General features: G+C 42.0%; 1 protein-coding gene across 4 annotated transcripts in view; it reads right to left on the reverse strand.

The window, feature by feature from the left end:
* Nucleotides 1-19,339, reverse strand: part of LOC111263677 (dual specificity calcium/calmodulin-dependent 3',5'-cyclic nucleotide phosphodiesterase 1A) — a 285,107-nt gene that overhangs the window by 35,148 nt on the left and 230,620 nt on the right. For 3 of the 4 annotated variants that reach the window (XM_086969741.1, XM_086969739.1, XM_086969742.1), the window contains exon 9: nt 6,953-7,072. In XM_086969741.1, the coding sequence (XP_086825867.1) occupies nt 6,953-7,072 (120 nt within the window). Of the gene's footprint in view, nt 1-6,952; nt 7,073-18,197; nt 19,026-19,339 lie in introns of those variants that run through there. The other variant, XM_086969743.1, reaches the window with a different exon arrangement.

Here is a 19,339-nt window from a genome sequence, read left to right on the forward strand (position 1 = left end):
ATTCGTAATTCTTTTTTTGATATCGGACGTGTATACGGAATCGAGTGCATACGCTTAATGTTAACTAAAGGACGTCAAAATGCTCCCGGAATAAATTATCCCTCTTTCGTCAATTCAATTAAAGCGTAACTAATGTACTTCCTAGTTTCAAAATGGTAGCACCCTGGGACTTTGTGCTAACACTTGATATAATTATGTACATTGTTAAGGCACTGTTACAGGCCTTCGTATGCGTATGTCAGCATAAAGTGCGGATTATTCGTGCACGAACCTGTTTGACCAGTCTGCAGAGTCGTTTGAGTAAATAGGCACTATTGGCCTGAACTGACAGAATGGAGTGGACGCCATATATGAGCTATTCGAAACAGCCACATCAGCGAAAAGATCTGCTTTGCAGGATCGTGTTTTTCTCTTTCAACATTACCTCGTATTTCTCTGTTGTGTCGGCCATGCAGGATGCCCGTAGGTTTCGGTGTGTGTAAAAGTGGGGGGTTTGAAGATTGAAGGTGTCATTTACTACAGTCGACCTAAAGTCTATTTGCCACCCTGCCACACCGTGATCGGTATAGGGGTTCGGGCAGGCGCGTTACCGCGTAGGCCTCCGTGATCAGAAGGAATCGTGGCGGAATCTGCTTGGCCGCCTGCCAGGAACTCAGCAAACAGAGACCACTAACGTCCCCTCCGGTCCGGGTCACGCCATTTCTAGCAGCACCAGCATTGTGCCCGTTTCGGCCGCTGCGTAGACGACCACTGTCGTAATCGCTGGCGCCAACTGTGGTATGGCAGCAGACGTAATCTTTTCTGCAAACGGTCACTTTCATGGACAAAGGCAAGGGTCGAAGCTTACTTCGGAAGGGTCGAAGTGTACTTCGTTTCGAAGATTGTTGAGAGCTGGAGAGGTAGCGTAAAAGTTAATATGCAAACGCGCATCGCGTAAGAGGGGCGTCCTGTCACAACATGGAACGCTGTCCTACTATATCTACCACATGACTAGATTGTGTGATCACAGCTCTATGCAAACATAGTAGCAAGTTGTATGGTGACCTGCAGGGTCTGCTAACGCAACTGTTTCTGTTTATGATAAAATTATTGGCTAACGCGGTTTTGAGAACGGTGTCAATAGTCAGTCACTTCACTTGTCATGATTTTCGGGAAGTCATAATGGATAACGATGCTCTCAGCGTCCACTGAAATACTAAAACAATAGCAGACAATATTTTATATACCAACACTGTCTTAAACAGGTTCTCTCTACGTTGAACTTTAAGCATAGTCACGCTGCAGCTAACTTTCAGCCGCTAGTCACATATAAGCAGTGAAAAATGTCCTAATTCCACTTCATAGTCTAACTCTAATCTAGAAAACTTTTTTTAAATGAAGACTAAATGGTGGAGTTTATTAGCTTTATTCTTAGAGTCACTAGTCTACCTAAACTGCATTTTAGGCCAAAATTGGCAGATTTTTGGTCTGGTGCAATAATTGTATAAAAATTCACTTAGATTCTTTTGCACAGAAAGCCCTACTGTGTATACGTCTACTGTTATTTTAGCTAACTTTTGAAACGATTAAGTTGCAGATTTTTTAGAATATTTTTCCGGCCATTGCAATCATCAGCTGGAAGGTAAAAGTTTTTTTCCTTTCTCATCATTGCTTTCTCGATAGACTATTTCATGTTATGTGTTTGCTCAAAATATATTGTTAGGTTATCGAAGGCATTAGAAAATTTAGACAAGGCTTTCTAAAGGCGGGAGTATTCTACATGTATCTTGTATAATAAAAACGACGCTAACAATAATAATACCATTATAGATTTTGAAAATAATTAAAAGTCTTAAAACTCTAAGGCGAGAGGGGCTTTGGTATTACAAAATCTGGTCACAGTGATAGCTAAGGGCAAGCTAGAGTGGGCTTGTTGTTATGGTAAAGCCAGTTTGCTGAGATAATTTTCCCCGATTTTTGGCGTGGCAATAGTTTTCAATCCCATTTCCATTTCATTTTGTGCTGGGTCCACGCTTCCTCCAAAACTATTTTAGACAATATCTAGCAACATCGAATTCAGATCGATAACGACGCTCCTCAAAAGGAGAGTATGCGAAGTCCAAAATTAGGGTTCCATGTAATTTTATAATCCCAAAACCAAATCAAAGATCTTGCTAACTCATATGCCATAATTCAATTCTTTAAGCCATAGTTGGTGTTCTGCGATGCCCAGAGCCGACCAGCTGCGGACATTTTCACCTTTACTCCTTCTCGAAACGATTAGAGCATGTACATAATTGTTCGATAATGAGCCATATCATTGTCGGCTAAGGTTTTATTAAATTTAGTCTATTGAAAACAGGTTGCTCTATAGGTCTATAATAATGTTTTGTTTAGCTTAATTTTTTTGTGTAAGCAAAATAGATACTTGCTGAATGGTCGAAATTAAGATCAAATAAACTTGAATACATGTTTCTGCGAACACCAGTGGATAATTTAACGAAACAAGCCAACCATCTGCAACCGGCTTGCGCAGTTTGTTTTGTGGTTAACGTGAAACGGCAAAAATCCAGTTTACGACCAGCTTTTAGAGGTTTGGGCGGCTCGACGAAAATTGCGTATCCACCTGGAAAGCACACGACGACGCCGGCCAAATGCGAAAGGTACATCGCTTATACAGTCTTTACGACATCCAGTTGCTGGCAAGGGCAAGTTCTTTGATCTTGACTTACTTTTTAGCTTTTGAGCAGAACCCACTACCGGCGCTAGAAGAATTCGAATCGACAACTTCGACAGGGTAAACACCTGGCCTTCTTGCCCATTATAATCAATGAGTAACGTATCTTATTATGCTGCTCGCTATGGAGTAGGTAGCACTGTAGCTTATTTAGTAGTAGAAAAAAAAAAAGCTAACTACGAACAAAGATTCGCTAATTGGGCAAACGCACTTTCAGTATTTGATGTTGGTTCTCCATCCATTCTGACTATTTTATCTAGTCCACAGACTAACTCTCCGTAGTATCGAATGATACAGAACAGTCGGGCCCAATAGTCACTTCAGCTAAATTTTACACACTTTGTGCTCATCGAAACCCAGACAAATGCTGTGTCTGCGATACACGTATTTCTACAAAGTAGCAGTCCTTCTTACAAGTTTATGTACACAAAATGCTCGGAAATATTCGCAAGATAGCCAGTGCCACAGCAGCAGAGCCATTTTCTTTTTTGCAGAGGCACTCTTCTCACTCGGTTAACTGACTTCAGCATTAATATGTCAACTTCTTCCGAGACAGTCTACCATCGTCCTTCCTGCTGCTCTATGGCTTGCCCTTTATGCTACTGCATTATGTTCTGGTTGTTACCATTATGTTTTTTTTTTACAAGTATTATGATTATTTGATTCGACAGGTGAAAAAATCACTCCTGGGAATACGAGAGTACGATAGAGGTTATGGAGTCTACAAACAGCTTGACTGTAGTGTGAGCGAACACAGTCTTAATAGCAATTTTGTAATCAGGTCACGTCCACCATCACTATTTCCGCTCTTTGGGGGCAGGCATTACCCTCGGATACCATCGTATTATTGAACTTAACGACACTGCCTCTATTCGCACCAAGTTGTGCCTATTTCGATCTCCTTTCGTCGCGGCAAACGGAAGCGAAGAATGATGTGTAAAGGAGGAAGAAGAGCAATCGTTGCACGAGCGATTCTCGTCTAAACTGCGTCAATGATTGGCAGCGCTTCTGTTGGCCAGCTGATACCTCTATTGGAGCTACAGAGTGGCTGACTTCGGCTCCCGTTTGGCTTGGCTGAAGTCCGGCTTGAGCTTTGCCTGACCCACTTCTATTTTAGCTACAAGGATGAAAATAAGCACGTTAAGAAGGAAGGGGCCGGAGAGACCGTGTCCAAAACAAAGAATTCTTTTTCCTATTTTTTCTGTTACTACTAATGCTGCGGTTCGCTCATCTCCTTTCTATTTTTGTACTTTTACTACCATCACCGCTGCTATGGCGACGTCGTGGCAATTTGCCCTTTTAAGCGAAGGGTTTTTAGAATCTCGCTTGTTAGTACCCTGTCGACGCTACTGTCCTGCCGCTCTCACGAGTGGCTTCAGTCTAGCTCTTTAAAGCTCCCTGGCCCTTACCAAACCTTTCTAATTTCGTTCCGTCTGTGTTCTTGTAAAGGAAAAGAAGAAGGTTCTAACTAGTCAGAATTACCTAGCAACGCCAATGTCGCACTTCGCGCTAGGTTGCAGGTCCTGGGGTGGAGCTATGTGGTATGGTGGTCCTAAAAAGATTACACATCGACCTACAAAGCGACCCGGGTAATAGGCGTAACTGACTTATGATTCATTTGTGCTGCAAAAGTATTTATTGGTCGAAAAGGCGAGAACAAGACTGGGCCTCAAGTGGCCAGATTGGGGTGCCGCAAGGTAATTTAATATACGGACGCAGGAACTAAGAAATAAATGCTGACCGTGTTACATATAAAGTTTTGTTACACATGTTGAAAAGTATATTTGGCGTACCGAAGGGTAAATAATGTGCGACAAGTATGAGGTGGGCTGGTGTTAACCGTAAAATAACAAACTGTCACAAATTTTGGCATGTATCTCTCGCTATGATGCTGTCTCGGAAATCTATTAAATGAACTGGCCTACTCAAAACAAGCACCGCTGTCCAATCGGAACATCCGAGAAAGCGACCACCCCCGGAAAAATTCTGAACTCAGAATCTAGAAATCGTAAATTTCTAAAGGTTAACAGAAGTCCGTCTTGCCTGCTGTTAGTGCTATCCTTGCTTCCCAGGTTCCGTTTGCCGCAGAAAACTTTCTCTGGGTGAAGCTTCCTTTAATAAACCGATTTCCACATAGCTCGCACAGAAAAGCAAGCAAACACTCAATAAAAGTACAAAGCTTGACATTCCTCCGTGTTTCTCGCGCCCAGTTGGTTTAAAAAATTGCGACACTTCAAGATATTTCTAAGGCATGCTAAGGCCCAAATTGTCTTTGTGTCTGTGATGAAAGCCACCTATCTGCTGACATATTTCTGTAGGTGAGTATCCTTCAGTTGAGATTCTTTGGCCTGGGCAGATGATGCGTCGACACTACATTTTTCTTCAAATGAGCGAAACTATACCATTGAATTGCTTTTGATAACGGTTGCAGGAGCGACATCAACGGCGATCATATAATCCGGCTCTATTTAAGGAGGGATCGAATCGATATCCTCGCAATTAACTCTACGGCGTTATGTCAGCATTGTGTCCTCCGCGAAGTGGCGTGCAGTAGGTCCCAAGAAGGAGAAGCTGAAGTAGACAGCTAAGGAGTGATTGTCTGCCAGTACGCTTCAACAGTTTAGCCACGAAGGTGCGCTAAAGAACATTAGCAAGAGAATAGGCTTCCCGTAAAGGAAATTGATAAAGCTAGCAGTGATATTAGGCGAATGCCCCAAATGAGAAGGGTAAATCTACACGTAGAAGCTTCTGTAACTTCTGTAGTTAAACAGGAGACATGTAGTCGGCAGATTTTTTTCTGATCTACGCTCGGATAGTTCTAATCCGTTTTAACGGGAGCATTACGTCATGAATTGAAATATACTCAAAACAAAATGTTCAAATATATATCAACTAGGCTCTATCATTTCCTCTCTTGGTGCCTTGTGTGAGTTCATGTATGGGCTGAACAAAAACAGCAGTTAATCCTATTGTATTTCCTCTGTCAAGTTGTTCTTATGGAAATCTGGCGTAACACGTTTTAGCAGCTCAGGCGGAGGTGTATTGCCAATAGGATGTCATCTCTACCGCACCTACCAACCGCCTGCGGAAGATCTATTGCTGCAAGCGTAAAGTAGCTAGCTGGCCACGAGGACAGAGACGCTTTTCATTCACTTATCTGATAATGGATGTATGAAAGCAAGCTGTAAAGCACCAACCGTCGAGATAGACTCGTTCACGGTCAGCGGGGGCCACTCGACACGGCCAATTCACTTAAGAGCTAAGCCTCTCTCTCACTAGCGGAGGGTAGGAATTCTGCGTCTTTGTTGGTACGTAGCCAGCTCGCGGGTTCCGCTGGTTTATATATATACATGCAGAGATGAATAAAAATCGCACATCCAGATTTGATAGGTTAGGGCTCAGAAAAATAGTGGGTTAACTAGTGTGCCTAAACCTTCTTAAAATCAACCAAATAATCAGACATTCAAATTTGCACTGCTGCATGGCGCTGGAATTGTTTTGGTACGGTCAGATAGGCGGAGATCTATTGGAACTCATTTATATGAAGTCAATCATGGAAAGTGAGTCTAAATTGCTAAATCCTATCCATTTCAATACTATCTGACTATAGCTGTATAAAAGCGTTTGTATGAGAGAAAAGTGGCAAACCTTTCACTATAGGTTTCCTAATTATAATGTACAACTCTCTTGACACTATTTATTTGATCCAACATTTGTACGGATTTTTTGACAGACATACGCCTAAACACGAATATACAGAGAACTATTGCTAAATAAAGGACCTGAGGCAAAATATAGCAGTACCTAATTCTATGGCTAGAATAGCATAGACTATGTAGCAAAATAAACTGCTAATCAAAATTTTTTAAAAATATCCTTTTTATAAAAGTGTAGGCTTTCACTCTGTACTGGTGTAGGCCACCTTTTGTCCTGTTTATCTATCATATGCTAAGCGTACACATTATTGGCGTACTATGGTATTTCCATTATAATACTGATATTATTTAGTAACAGTTTACGTTGCGCCTGCATCGTAATAAGGCCGTACTTGATCTCAGTTGAAAATTAATGTCTCCAAAATAAATATCAGTTTAGCCTTCCAAATTTTGGTTAAGTTTACCTCTCGTACCTTATTAGCACAAACACATTGGTGGATATAAAAGCACGTCAAAATGACATAGAACAGTTCTTCATAAAGAAGGTCTATAAAGAGTTAGCAAAGTATCATATACTTACCGGCGTTTCGGCAGAGAAGCCGATTGCCGTGTGAACGTGGACTCAAGCCACTCACGAACCTCGGTGGGAACGGCGTCCGGGCGGACTTCTGAAAGCTCGTCATCTTCGTCGAGAAGCTTCCTGTAGAACGAGTAGAAGCGAAGTGACGTAATAAGCCGACCAGTGCGTGGATGACGGTGAAGGCAGCGGCGTCATGATAGAACGGGTGCCCAGACGAAGCACAGCAAGACGAAAAGAAGCCAACGAAGTTAGTATTAAAACAAATACAGGAAGACTTGTATCCCGGCTACAGTCAGATCAGTTTGGTTCTACGATGAAGCTTCAGCAAAAAGCGTCGTAACAAATATAACCTTTACCCCCAAACACACTTCACAATTCACACAGCCGCAACAAAACTTTCCAAACAGAACGAAATCTTGGCTTTGTGTTTTTTCTTGGCCTGACTGCAGATTCTTTCCTTTTGATTCTCTCAAGATTTAGCGAAAATAGAGGTGAGAAAGAAGATCTTGATTTTAGAAGGCTTAAAAATATCAGAATGAATCCTCCTCTTTAAGAGGTTTGTTTCTTTTCTCATCATTCCAATCGCTACACTGTCAAGGAAGCTGATAATAGCTTTTTAATAAAAAAAAAAAAAAACATATAACTGATGAGCAAATGATCGGGCGAAGAGACCTTTGGATAAAAGCCCTTTTTCTTCTCCTGAGTTGCGGAAGCATTGAGTGTCAAAGCGTCGGATCTGGTTGACGCGATTTGTTCTCAGGACACCGAGGGGCCACTTCCTTTATCGGTTGTTGGGTGAAAAAATTCGCAATTTACGAGAAGCGTAAGGAAGTCCAAAAGCTTTTTAAGGACAATAACATGAACCTTCATTCGCAGGAGATATATTTAATTTTCGGGCTACATATTACGAGATTATGTTGCAGAAGAGCTTTTTGTTGACATTTAGTTACGCGCGTGGCGTTTGGTTTGTTCCACTATCCGTCAAGTTTTAAATAATAGACACTATATAAAGAATTAAACTACATCTTCTTATTAAAAAATTTACTGCGCTGATCCAATGGCGCAGAAGTACAAGCATACATTTGATTCGTTCATATACATTAAACTCTAAATCGCAAATGTTAAAGTTACCGATGGAAAAATCTCTAAACGGCGAGACTCTCTATCTCTCGCTCTCTTTGCAAGCACTGTTTGTTTAGAAAGATGCTCATCCACGTACTGCAGGCTCGACTTTTTGCATTTGAACCGGAAGGTAGAGAAAAAAAACCGCACGGAGCTGGACAAAATACTACTGTGTGACAACTTCTTAATAACTTCCTAGTTAGGCCCTAGTTAGGAGTTTTCGTAATATGTACGCTCTGCAATCATTCTCGGTTGCGCGATACCGTTATAAGATTAGTCGTAAAAAGGTGTATCGCGCCATTAAATTTTTTGAGGTGGTTATTATCAATACCTTCTTTCTATTTTCGCCAAGCGTATAATGTCTTCTGTATGCGCAGTTACAGCCACTGGGGCACATGGAGATGTCTAGGTCGCGACTACAACATAGTTTCCTTCAAAGGGCAATCTGTGTACTTAAAGTAACGTCAGCCACTATATTCGCTCTCGATGAACTGATCTTATTAAGCTTTATAATAACATCCAGTTCAGATAAGTGGTTCAGATTGTTATGGCAAGCGTTAGCTGTGTAATCAATACGTGTGGGCTTGCTATGCTGCTCGCTGTACCTCTTAACATGCAGGAATATAGAGCGATTCATTACATAATTACCTGCTCCTACCTTCTATAATTACGAAAATTAGTCGGAATAATAATAAGGTAACGAGGAAGGCTGTTCCCCAAAGAAATTAATGGTCCTTAAGATCGATCTTACTCAAGAAATTGTGGAACAGATGGCGCTATTGCCTTTTACGTAAATTCATAGAGAGAAATAAAGAACTGCTACAAGGAAGCTTTGATGAATGTGTTGAAATTCTGTTGTAGGTTCGTTTTTCCTAACGACTAAGAACAGATATGTTTTTATGGGCATGTACATGTTTCGATAAGTTTTCTATAAGAGCAATAATGTAACATTTGTATTCACATGAGCTCGACCAATGCCAAGCTCTGCACCCCCTAATCATGTCTAGATTAGACACGTTAGCAAATTCAACGAAAAACGATCGGATCACCTCCTGGTAAATTTTTTAATGGTTATATGGCCTACGTAAATAAATGGTTAAGCAACACCCTGTTTCAGTCATGGTAGGTAAAGTTATATTAAATAAATCAAATACGCAGGATCTGCCCCATAAAGACGAACTGTTGTCTCGGAAGTGTACACGTTTTATTATGAGGCTAGGCACCACTTGGCTTACTCATTTGTCGTCTATATTTCACTAGTGATTTCCAAGAGGTCTAAAATAGCGTTCTTGTGCATTTTGTATTTACTACCGGACTAATATAACCCATTTAAGCGATAAGTTATAATAAAGCCAGGTTTATATTACAGAGCATCGGTTACTATAATTATTCAGAGAGAAGGCCATGGAGGCCATACCCAGCTTTAAGTTAGGCAACCAAAAAAAGAAAAAAACCGAATATATATTTCGGCAAATCCGAGACTTTGTGGGGGCACGCCAGTCGCTGCTAGAAAACAGGGAGTGTAAATCGCACTAAATATAATTCGAGGTCTCATGAACGAATCACATTAGACCAACCGTTAACCGATGTATATAACTAAAATTATCACAGTCTGTATTCCTATAGAATTTTCCTACCATGGAGATCAACTAGTTCGTTAATTCCATCAAATCGATTACATTTTGGCTAAATCTTATTTTTGTAACAAATTGCCCGACCCAAGGCTTTAGGATTTCGTACAGAAAATGCAGGCCATGTGTCAGCGACCTAAGACGTTGACGTACATAGTGATTCCGATGGGTGCGAGTCGCTATCGAAAAACGATGATGGGAGCAGAGAAGCACTCGTTCCTCTTTCAAGTTCGGAAATGGAAATGAGGTAGTAAGTAACATCGGCAAGTCGAGGAGCCAGTCAAAGTATTTGAGGTGTGCAATGGCCAAAGAGCTAAAAGCTCGACGTCACTTGCTCCTTGACAAGAACTTCCTCTGCATCACCGACTTGCTAGCTGTGAGTCTCACATCCGCGGATTTGCCGGGAGATCTCTAATTCCTCACTACCCTGTCCTATGACAGCTGCTCTGCCAGCAGTTGTTTACTTGGCGCTTCAAAAGATCTCTTCTAGCAGGGGCAAGTAGGATAAGGTGATGTGTTAGTGCTCAGAATGCTAAGTAGCTACAGAAAACCAGCGCTGCGATGCCTGAGCCGCGCCCAGGCCAACCCATCAGACCCAAAGTACTTGGGGTAGCACAAAAGAGCAAAATCTAAGACCTTTTTAACCTTTAGAAGTAATACCTCGACAATTGAGACGGCGTCATTCATTCTTACATGGTCACTTCGGCCACTACTGAATTAAGTAACACAGTAAAATCTAAAGATATGTTACCACTTACGTAACAATTAGACTTAAAAGTTGCAGTTTAACGATTTAAATATAAGTAACGTGTAAGGTATACTGATAATGAAAACGATGTTTGATGAGTTTATAGATTGACTAACTGGTTGTTAACAAGTTATAGAACTTGTCTAGTCTAGGGTAATAGAATGGCAACCCAAGCTCTTGCTTTGGGTTTGCGGAATATTAAGAAATTCCATGATGACCTTAATGACTTTTTTGTTGTCTCTGTCTTCCTTTCGTACATTAGGTTAATTTTATCATCAACCGCTTCATCAGCTGAATGCTGGAGCAGAGTATCTCGGTAGCTAGCTAGTCTGTAGACAAGAGTGGAACCCTATAAATATCTTCTCTCCGTTTCCCCGGACCTCTAATTGCGGTCGCAGTTGGACACCTAATGGCAGTAGGGAGCAACGGTCGTGACAATAGCAGTCAATGAAAGTATATCCTTTACCAAGCACTAGCGACAAACAAGGGCATTACGAAAGGATTTTGGCAGAGAAGTGACTACGTTGACACTATGTGTATATATATATATATATAGAAGGAAAAACAAAGGAAAGAAGAAAAAATGTCTTACATGTTTCTCGGTTGTACAAATAGGACTGGGCTATTTCCAATAAATAACCGAAGGTCTGCGGAGTATATCCTAAAGACGGAGAGAAAAAGTTGATCACGTTTGTTCTTTGGAACGGGTAGTGAGGCTTTCTGCCGTACTTACTGGCCGTTACCAAACCAAGAAGGAGATAAAAATGGAAAGCTAAGGGGTGCAGAGAGAGGCTCGCTGACGTTGCTGCTATTCTCAGGAAGAACAATGAGTTTGTGTCCCCGCTCGTCCGACTTGTTAGTATCGGTCGACAAAGCTGGATCGTGTTGTCTATTGCTGTTCACTTACCCTATCGTTCTTCAGTTATGTCTCCCTAGTTCCTTTAGCCCGTTACCTTTCGCAACGCTTTCTTTTTTCTACGTAGCTGTCTGACTGACTTTCTATTTGACAGAGGCTTGATTTGGTGGAGCGCCTTCTCGTTAGTTGATGATCAGTAAACGTGGAAGGTTTAGACCAAGTGTGGGTGATAGGAGGTACACGTACGCCATAACGGACAGTGAGGTAGACGGACCCACAAAACTCATTGATTTTATATTGCTTCCCATCCCTAGAATCCTTTTCGTCTGTTATACGCTGCTGTAGAGTTCTTCATTGAGCCTGCTCCGTGCACGAGCATACTGTTTAAAAGGTGGACAACCAAAAATCTAATAAGGCCAACAGGAACAGTATAGCTTCCTGTATATCGTGAAGTAAAATGACTGCTTTTTGTCCTTGATTATAAATAACTGCACCGTAGACGACGTAAATTTCGAATGGCAGTGATGCACCTTGTGCTGCGGCTGTAGCAGGGCAGACCGGAATCCTCTAGGCTTTTGTCCTGGAGGTTTTTTCGTGATCGTCATTTTTAGCATATGAAACACCTGCCTGATTACCGCATAGGCAGCCAGCCAGTCAAGGCAACATTGCAAGACAGTAGCTGTAAAGACGCGCCTTGTAGGACAAATCCGGTACATTGTTACATAACCGTCTCTTTGTTATGATCAGATAATGATGCATTAAGAAAGATGAATACGTGCGTCACACATATATTGCATATCTATAAGAATATGTACGTCCTATTTAGGTTGGTCAGGCTGAATATCTGTCTGCATGTGGCACCATCAAAGTCTAAAGTATATGGGCAATTTGTCGGCCTAATTTCGTCCAATTTTAATCAAAAAAGGCAACATTTTATTTATTGGAGTCATTGGAGTCATTGATTTATTGGAGTCAACTACACGATTGCTAATGTAAATTTTCTTTAGGCGTAGACATGCCTAGAAGTAGCTGTACCACGTCTCGTTTCTACTGAAAAAACTCTATGCCAGTTCACCCCATTTTATTGTTTCTGCGCACAGACACTATCGATCGAAGTTAGCACGAAATTCGACTCTATTAGGAACTCAAAATGTTCTTCCCCATAGTCAAGGTATTCAAAAATAGTATTAGTTTGTCCTTGTCATTAAGTCAGTATTGACTGGTGCATTGTTGACGTTTCAAACGAGTGAGCTTTCTATTTGTCTGATTGTAATCTCTGTCGGGCCTGCAGTGTGTCACGACCGTTTATTTTGGTTATGTACACGATTTTTTCCTTTATTAGCAACACAAGGTTCATTACATTAAGAGCAAATGTGAATTTATAAAATTCACATGCCTCTACCATATACACCGCGTGAAGTACCGTCCCGTGCTTGTACCGTGAAACTTTACACAACTGGAATTACCAGTAGATGCCTTAACGGAAAGCAGCAGGGTCGACTGGCCAGCATCATAAAGGCCGTGTATCGATCTCCTGATCGATAAAAAGTCACTGCTGTTGTGAAGCCTATCGCCGTGTCCTGACTTTGCGGATACCACTAAAAGTCGCCCAAACGTACATCACAAAAACGCCACAAATGACGAGCAAACTAAAACGTTTAGCTAACCGACTCCTGACGGTCAGCAACCTGTTATAAAAAACGGTATCATCTATATATATATATATATTTTTTTTTTGTCTCTTAATTAGCTACTTGTCTTATAGGAAAGCAAAATTCAGGGACAGCAATGACGCTAAATTTGTTCAATATACATATACATACAACTTGACGCTATGCAAACGCAGTAGGAAAAATAGTAAACTGTGAAGCTATCAAGTGGGAGCAGAGAGAACTGCGTTTTACATCTTAGGTTACTAAGCTGTAAAAAAAATCACATAGAAGGCCCATTGAAAGGGGAAAGGAAGGCACAATTTTGATCAGTTTGAATGAGCGTTTGCGTAAATCAACCAGGAAGGCCGAGGTCACTGTTGCACCCAACCCACTCGGTTTAGTCCATGACTGAATATTACGTTGCACAATGCCAAAATGACATATGGAGTTTTGATTAAAAAATAGAACCATATGAAAATTTTACAGTACGTATATAGTTGTAATTTATGTCAGCTTTTTGGTTGATATTCATCTTTGCTAAATGAACTCGATGACTTTAACATGACAAAATATATTCGGGATATTCGAAACATCAAATGAAACAGCAAACGAAGATAAGCTTACGTCATTGCCGATTTTAGTTAAAGTACAGTTAAATCTTTAAAAACTTCTCCCATGTAATGGACAAAGGATGCAACGCATCTGATATTATCCACAAAGGATTTTGTCGTAGTGACAAATTCAATTCATCCTAAAGGAAATGGCTAGGCTAAAATAAAAAAAAGGCTAAGAAGGATCTTAGCAATTTCTTACTTCTTTACAATACTTCCCGCCTGTACGTGTGACCTGAAGCTCTGACAAAATGACAAATGGTTCCTAATGAAGGAGATGGCTTTTTTGATTGCAGTCGTCCACGTTTTTCAAAGAAAAGAAGACTGTCTGCCCTACCCTAGCTATTTGAGGTATGTTTTAATGAGAGTGGAAGCGGCGCACATAAAAAACTGAACTAGAAATAATATTATACTTCTAGCAAGCTCTGTTTTCCCATAGAGCAGTACTTCTTTTCAGTTATTTTGCAGGTGTCCTTTTCCCCTCACGCCTCTCAGCAAATCCTGGTGGGAGATAACAGTATCAGCCCGTAATTACGTGTTCATTCTCTGGTCGTCCGTGCGACTCGCTCAGCTCCACTGTAGATCAGCCCATTCGAATCTATGCAATTCGATTGGTGAATTCTCTGGGAACTGACTCATGGCACGATTATCCACAGATGCTACTCATAAAACGGTTGAGTGGAACCTGTGAGGACGCATCCGAGATGAGTTGAAAGTGCATTGTGCTTACTGCCTGCTCAGCCGAGCGTACCAGCGCACTATAAAAGACTGGGCATGCACATACACACGTAGGCTGGACTGACTCTTCCCTCTTATACTTGGTTCAAAACAGCGAAGCCAGAGGGATTTTCAATTGCCACATGTTGATTGCTTTCGATACACTTGTATACGTATACGAGTTCCACACTCGCATTCCGGCCAGGCGTCTAGTGAATAGGGCGAACCATCGAATACCAAACTGTAGACCGCCCACAAACGGACATTCTTTAATGCCTGCCTAAGCACAGAGACGAGAACAACGGAAAGTGTGGGCATGAACGAAAAAGAGGCCAACCAAGAGAACATGAAAGCAGCCGCAACGACAAATGGAAGCACCTTGGCAAGCTTTCAGGTTCGGTCCCTAGTGCTTCAAATTGGTGAGGATGCGTTCTGTAACCCATCCATTCCAACCAATTGGATATCGGTCATATTGACTGCAGAGAGAGAATGTGCGCACTTTTGCATACCGCTGATAGTTGACTGCTACGTTTACTTTTCCCATTACACGCGCTCCCGCAAAAGGTCCTGTTATATCAAACAAAGCATCAGTTGCAACAAGCCGTTACAAGATAGACAGATAGATTTACTTTGTGCACATTGCGGCTTTCACGATTTCAGAAGCACCGCTTCTTGTTCTAAGCAGTAGCAGCTTTGTTCAGCTTCGGAATCTTTTTTTTTTTCTATATCTTCTTTACTTGGCGCTTTATACTTTGTTTTCGCTTATCTTCCCTTCCTGCCTTTCGTCTGCGTGCCTATTTAGTTTCCAACCTCCGTTCCCCGTGACGGTTCCACCCCTCCAGGGCCAGTACTCAAAACGCATTTCTTAATTTCAAATTGGTGCAGTTGAGTCTTTAGGTAGAACCCAACCTGTTTCCAGTCACTGACTGCTCTGCGGGTTCCGCCTTTCCAGGAATTATATGACCTCTTGAGTTGGAACACGAACGAAACAACAGCGGAACCTATAACAACGACCTTACCAACAGCAGGCGATTCAACCGAGCCAACCTGGCCATCGCTCAGCGATCGAATAGGTAAGAACTAACGCATGCTCGGACATAGCTTCGCGGAGCTTCTTTTAGACGATATAGTTTTAATTGTAATTGAATATTAATAAGTGTATCGGCCAGATTGTCGATGAAGTATAGCGTACGAGCAAACCCCCACCATTGGCATACAACCATCTAGTCACCTATCATTACGTCGACGTAAAAAAATAGTTGTAGTAACTCGGTAGAAAATAGATATATATTGCTATACTAAACATTATACGGACCTGCATTGAATTTTACACGTTCCCCTTATTGACTTTTGATGTATTCAACTGTTCAAATAGATGGATTTGCTTTTCGCTGAAATCCGAAGTAGGCTTTTCTGCTATAGTTTATCTTCGTGGCCAGCATAGAGAAATGCGACTGGTGGCAATTATGAAACTCAGTAGAAACGATTGAGTAAACGCGTTACGTCCTGAGAAAACGACATCGTATTGTTTCGTTTTCGCGTTTCTCTGTCAATCAGCGAGTCTCTACTGTTCCGTGACGGTTTCTAAGTACGTTAGCAAAAGCTATCAAATCGACTGCAACAATTGCAATAGTAGCACCTGTCTCTGCCAAATCTATCTACACAGACAAAACGATATATACACACACACACACACCATTTAAAAATATTATCAAAATACGATCAATGATTCTCTAACGTGTACGTATGTCATTTACTTAGAGTGACAGTTAGGCTCAGGTGTGATCTGTTGAGTCGTATACATGTCTACTCTTTACGAGACAGAATTACTATCAAAGGCACTATCTCGAACATGTTTTTATACTAGTACGTAAAGGTACGCAAAAGGAATTCTTGCATAAAATAGGACAAGCGTTATGGGTCGTCCGTCACTGACTGCAGTCAATCAAGCATTGACGTCAGCTTCGATCAGTTAGTCTATATATATTCTGAAAACAAAGAATTCAAGACCTATAATGATATAATATGATAGGATGTGAACAACGCTCATTGAGATTGCTCAGTGCTTAATATTGTGTGGTGATTTTCTAATAGCGATAATAATTAGGGGCAAGAACGTTTCTACCGAGTGATCGGTGCTAGTGGGCTATTTCGTTCTAAACTTAAAAAGATTCCTTCTTCTAGCAACGGTAAAAAAAGACACTTGGTTCTGTGTGGAACACGCAATGAACGAGGTTGAATACAATGGAATAAACCTGAAATTATAATATAATAGGTAGATAATTATAGTGCTGCGTTCTACAGGCAGGCACAACTACAGGACGATAGTGGGTCGCGGGGCAGACGGAACAACATGGTGGATAGGTACGCCATGACGAGTCATGACAAAATATTGGCAAATTTAACATCGATCGTTAAATACTGTTCGTGGATTAACTGTGGATGACGAACTAATCGTGTGTGATAGTGCTATTAGGTCATCGTGTAACTACAATTGGGAAGTTAGTCTAGTGATTAAATTAACTTGGTGCGTGTTTCTCGAGCAGCGAGCAGTGCCTGCCATCGACGTATAGAATAGTGAAAATGATATCACACGAGGTGAGCGAAAACCGCTATAGTTAGAAAGGGTGTGCTAGAGTTTCTTCTTCTAGGAGCTTCATTTTTTTGTCGAGCGTAACTGTCTGATATCGTTCAAAGCCGATCAACGTCTTCAGCAACGGATGCTGATGATAACATTAAATCTAATGGTAATATAGGTACAACGACAATGCTTTATAATGAAGCCGTAGCTAAAAGCGGTGAATCAAAACAACGTGATTCATAACAGAGCATATGTGTAATAAAATAATGTAAGAGGAATTGCGGAATGAGAGCGACATCGATACTGGGCGTTAGCTCTAAAAGAAATAGAGTTTGAAAGGCTGAGGTGTTGTCCAATAAAAAGGTCCAAGGGAATCTCACATAACGAATAATGGAGAACAGTTAGGCCAATCGTTACGCCTGGCACGACGCGTCGTTATTATATAGTTTAACAATATGGAATCAATCAATTAATGATGACGCATGCAAAAAGCTCCCTGCACATTTACAGAAACTAATACGGTAATAGAGAACCGGCGATAGTCATAGCGACCTTAGACGAATGATAGCGTTATGTACTATTACTTAGGTTAGTGTATGTGAAGGTCAGCTAAACGCTGATAAGCTATGGCAGTTGGTGCTTACACGAACAAATATGAGAAACACTATATAAGGTATATGAATAGACATTGAAATATAGTTATTATTTAATCGACCCTTTTGGATAGTGTCTGTTGGCGAGGAGCTGTCTCAGCCACCTTTTCTCAGCTTTCCTGGCAAGATCTCAGAAGTGAACCAAAGTAGCGCATGGATACAGGGTATACTCAGCTAGTTACGTCGTCGCTCATATACGAGGGAACAAGCTTGTTGATATAGAACGTCAGCGAAAACTGTTTCGGTGTGTCAATCGTTGTATGTGTGGCATGATAGGTCAGTGTACCCATGAATAAGCTTGTCGGCCAGATAGTAAGTAGATCTTAGACACGTTCCTGGGACGCGTTCTCAACCAAAAACACGCTCGCTCGCTCGCTCACTGTACACGGACTGAAATGGAATATTATGTAATTGAGTGGTAAACAAAGCACAGGTACAGAGTGATGACGAGGTCAACAGAGAGGTTTGGGGATATATTGAAGGTGGATATAAGGAAAGTGTTGCTTAGACAAAATAATTGATGGCTGTAGCTGTTTGTGGGTAAAATTGGTTGGAATTGCCTAGAATCATAGCAGAACGCGGCTGAGTAACGGAATGGTGCTATCTGTATTGTACGATGTAATGAAACGGACACGATGGACAGTCGAGTGACTGTAGAGGGGGCAAAAATGCACCTGTCAGTGGTGGCGTTGCGACCCCTGGCCGGGGCACGGGAGCTACGCTGGACGCGTGGCGAGCCCTCCGTTCTGGTGCTCAACAATGCGGCACGCCTCTGCTCACGTTGGCTGTTTTCGTTTTCACCTAGTCGAATGACGTCGATGCTCTTCTGCGCGCTTAGTCGACAGCGGGCACCGGCCGCCAAAGAGCTGCGTCCGGGCGAAGACGATCGGTTCGTTGAGAACGCTAAAAGGCCGCCCGTCGTACTCGAGGTCGCCGTCAATAGGCGCCGCGGTGCAGTTGTTGTTATTGCGGCAGCTGATGGCGACGCCGTGCTGCCTGGTGATGTACGACTGTTCCTTGCATCAGTATCGTTAATAGATGATGATGTTGTTGTTGTTGCTGCTGCAGCGATTTCAGGCCCAGCTGGAGGTGCTATGCCGACAATTATTGCACCGCTGCTCGACAAAACGGGCGCCATCGTCCTCGTGCAAGGAGAATCAGAAGCAGCAGAAGTCGCACTAGTTGAAGAAGCTGAAGTAGTCTTTATGGTTGAGACGACTGCGGCGGTGCGATGCGCCGCTGGCGGCAAGCAAGTCGCCGACGGCGGTGTAGCCTGAGGGGGTGGAGGCGGCGTTGTTGGGGTGGGCTGACACCCTGCCGCCGTCGCAGCAGCAGCAGCGGCAGTAACAGTGGCTGATAATGCGATTGCTGGCGCACTGTGGTGCCTGCCGAGCCACCCCTCAGACGCCCGCTGCAGACCCCATCTGCCCTGCCTGGGGGAGATATAATATGATACAGATACCATCGACATGATACGTATATAGAGATAACGAGAAAAAGACAGAGGCAACAAGGGATCCGTAGATCATAGAGAAACAAACAGGTAGGTTCATAAATAATAACAAAGATCAAAAGATAGAGGAAGATTACGAATGTGAAATGCGGAGGAATTGATAAATTGGGCGATTCGTGTATCATTCTAAGCGAATGTACGTACATAAAATAACAGTACATACAGGAAAGTTCGAGCGAAGAAGTCATCTTAATATATTAACAGAAGTGGGAGGGACTTTTGAGAAAACCAAACGATTGCGGTCGTGCGGAAAGGTGGATGGAACAGATCGAAGAGTCAAAAAGAAGTTAAGAAAAATCCGAT

Source organism: Varroa jacobsoni, unplaced genomic scaffold (genome assembly GCF_002532875.2).
Source record: "Varroa jacobsoni isolate VJ856 unplaced genomic scaffold, vjacob_1.0 scaffold_781, whole genome shotgun sequence".
Lineage (NCBI taxonomy): Eukaryota > Metazoa > Arthropoda > Arachnida > Mesostigmata > Varroidae > Varroa > Varroa jacobsoni.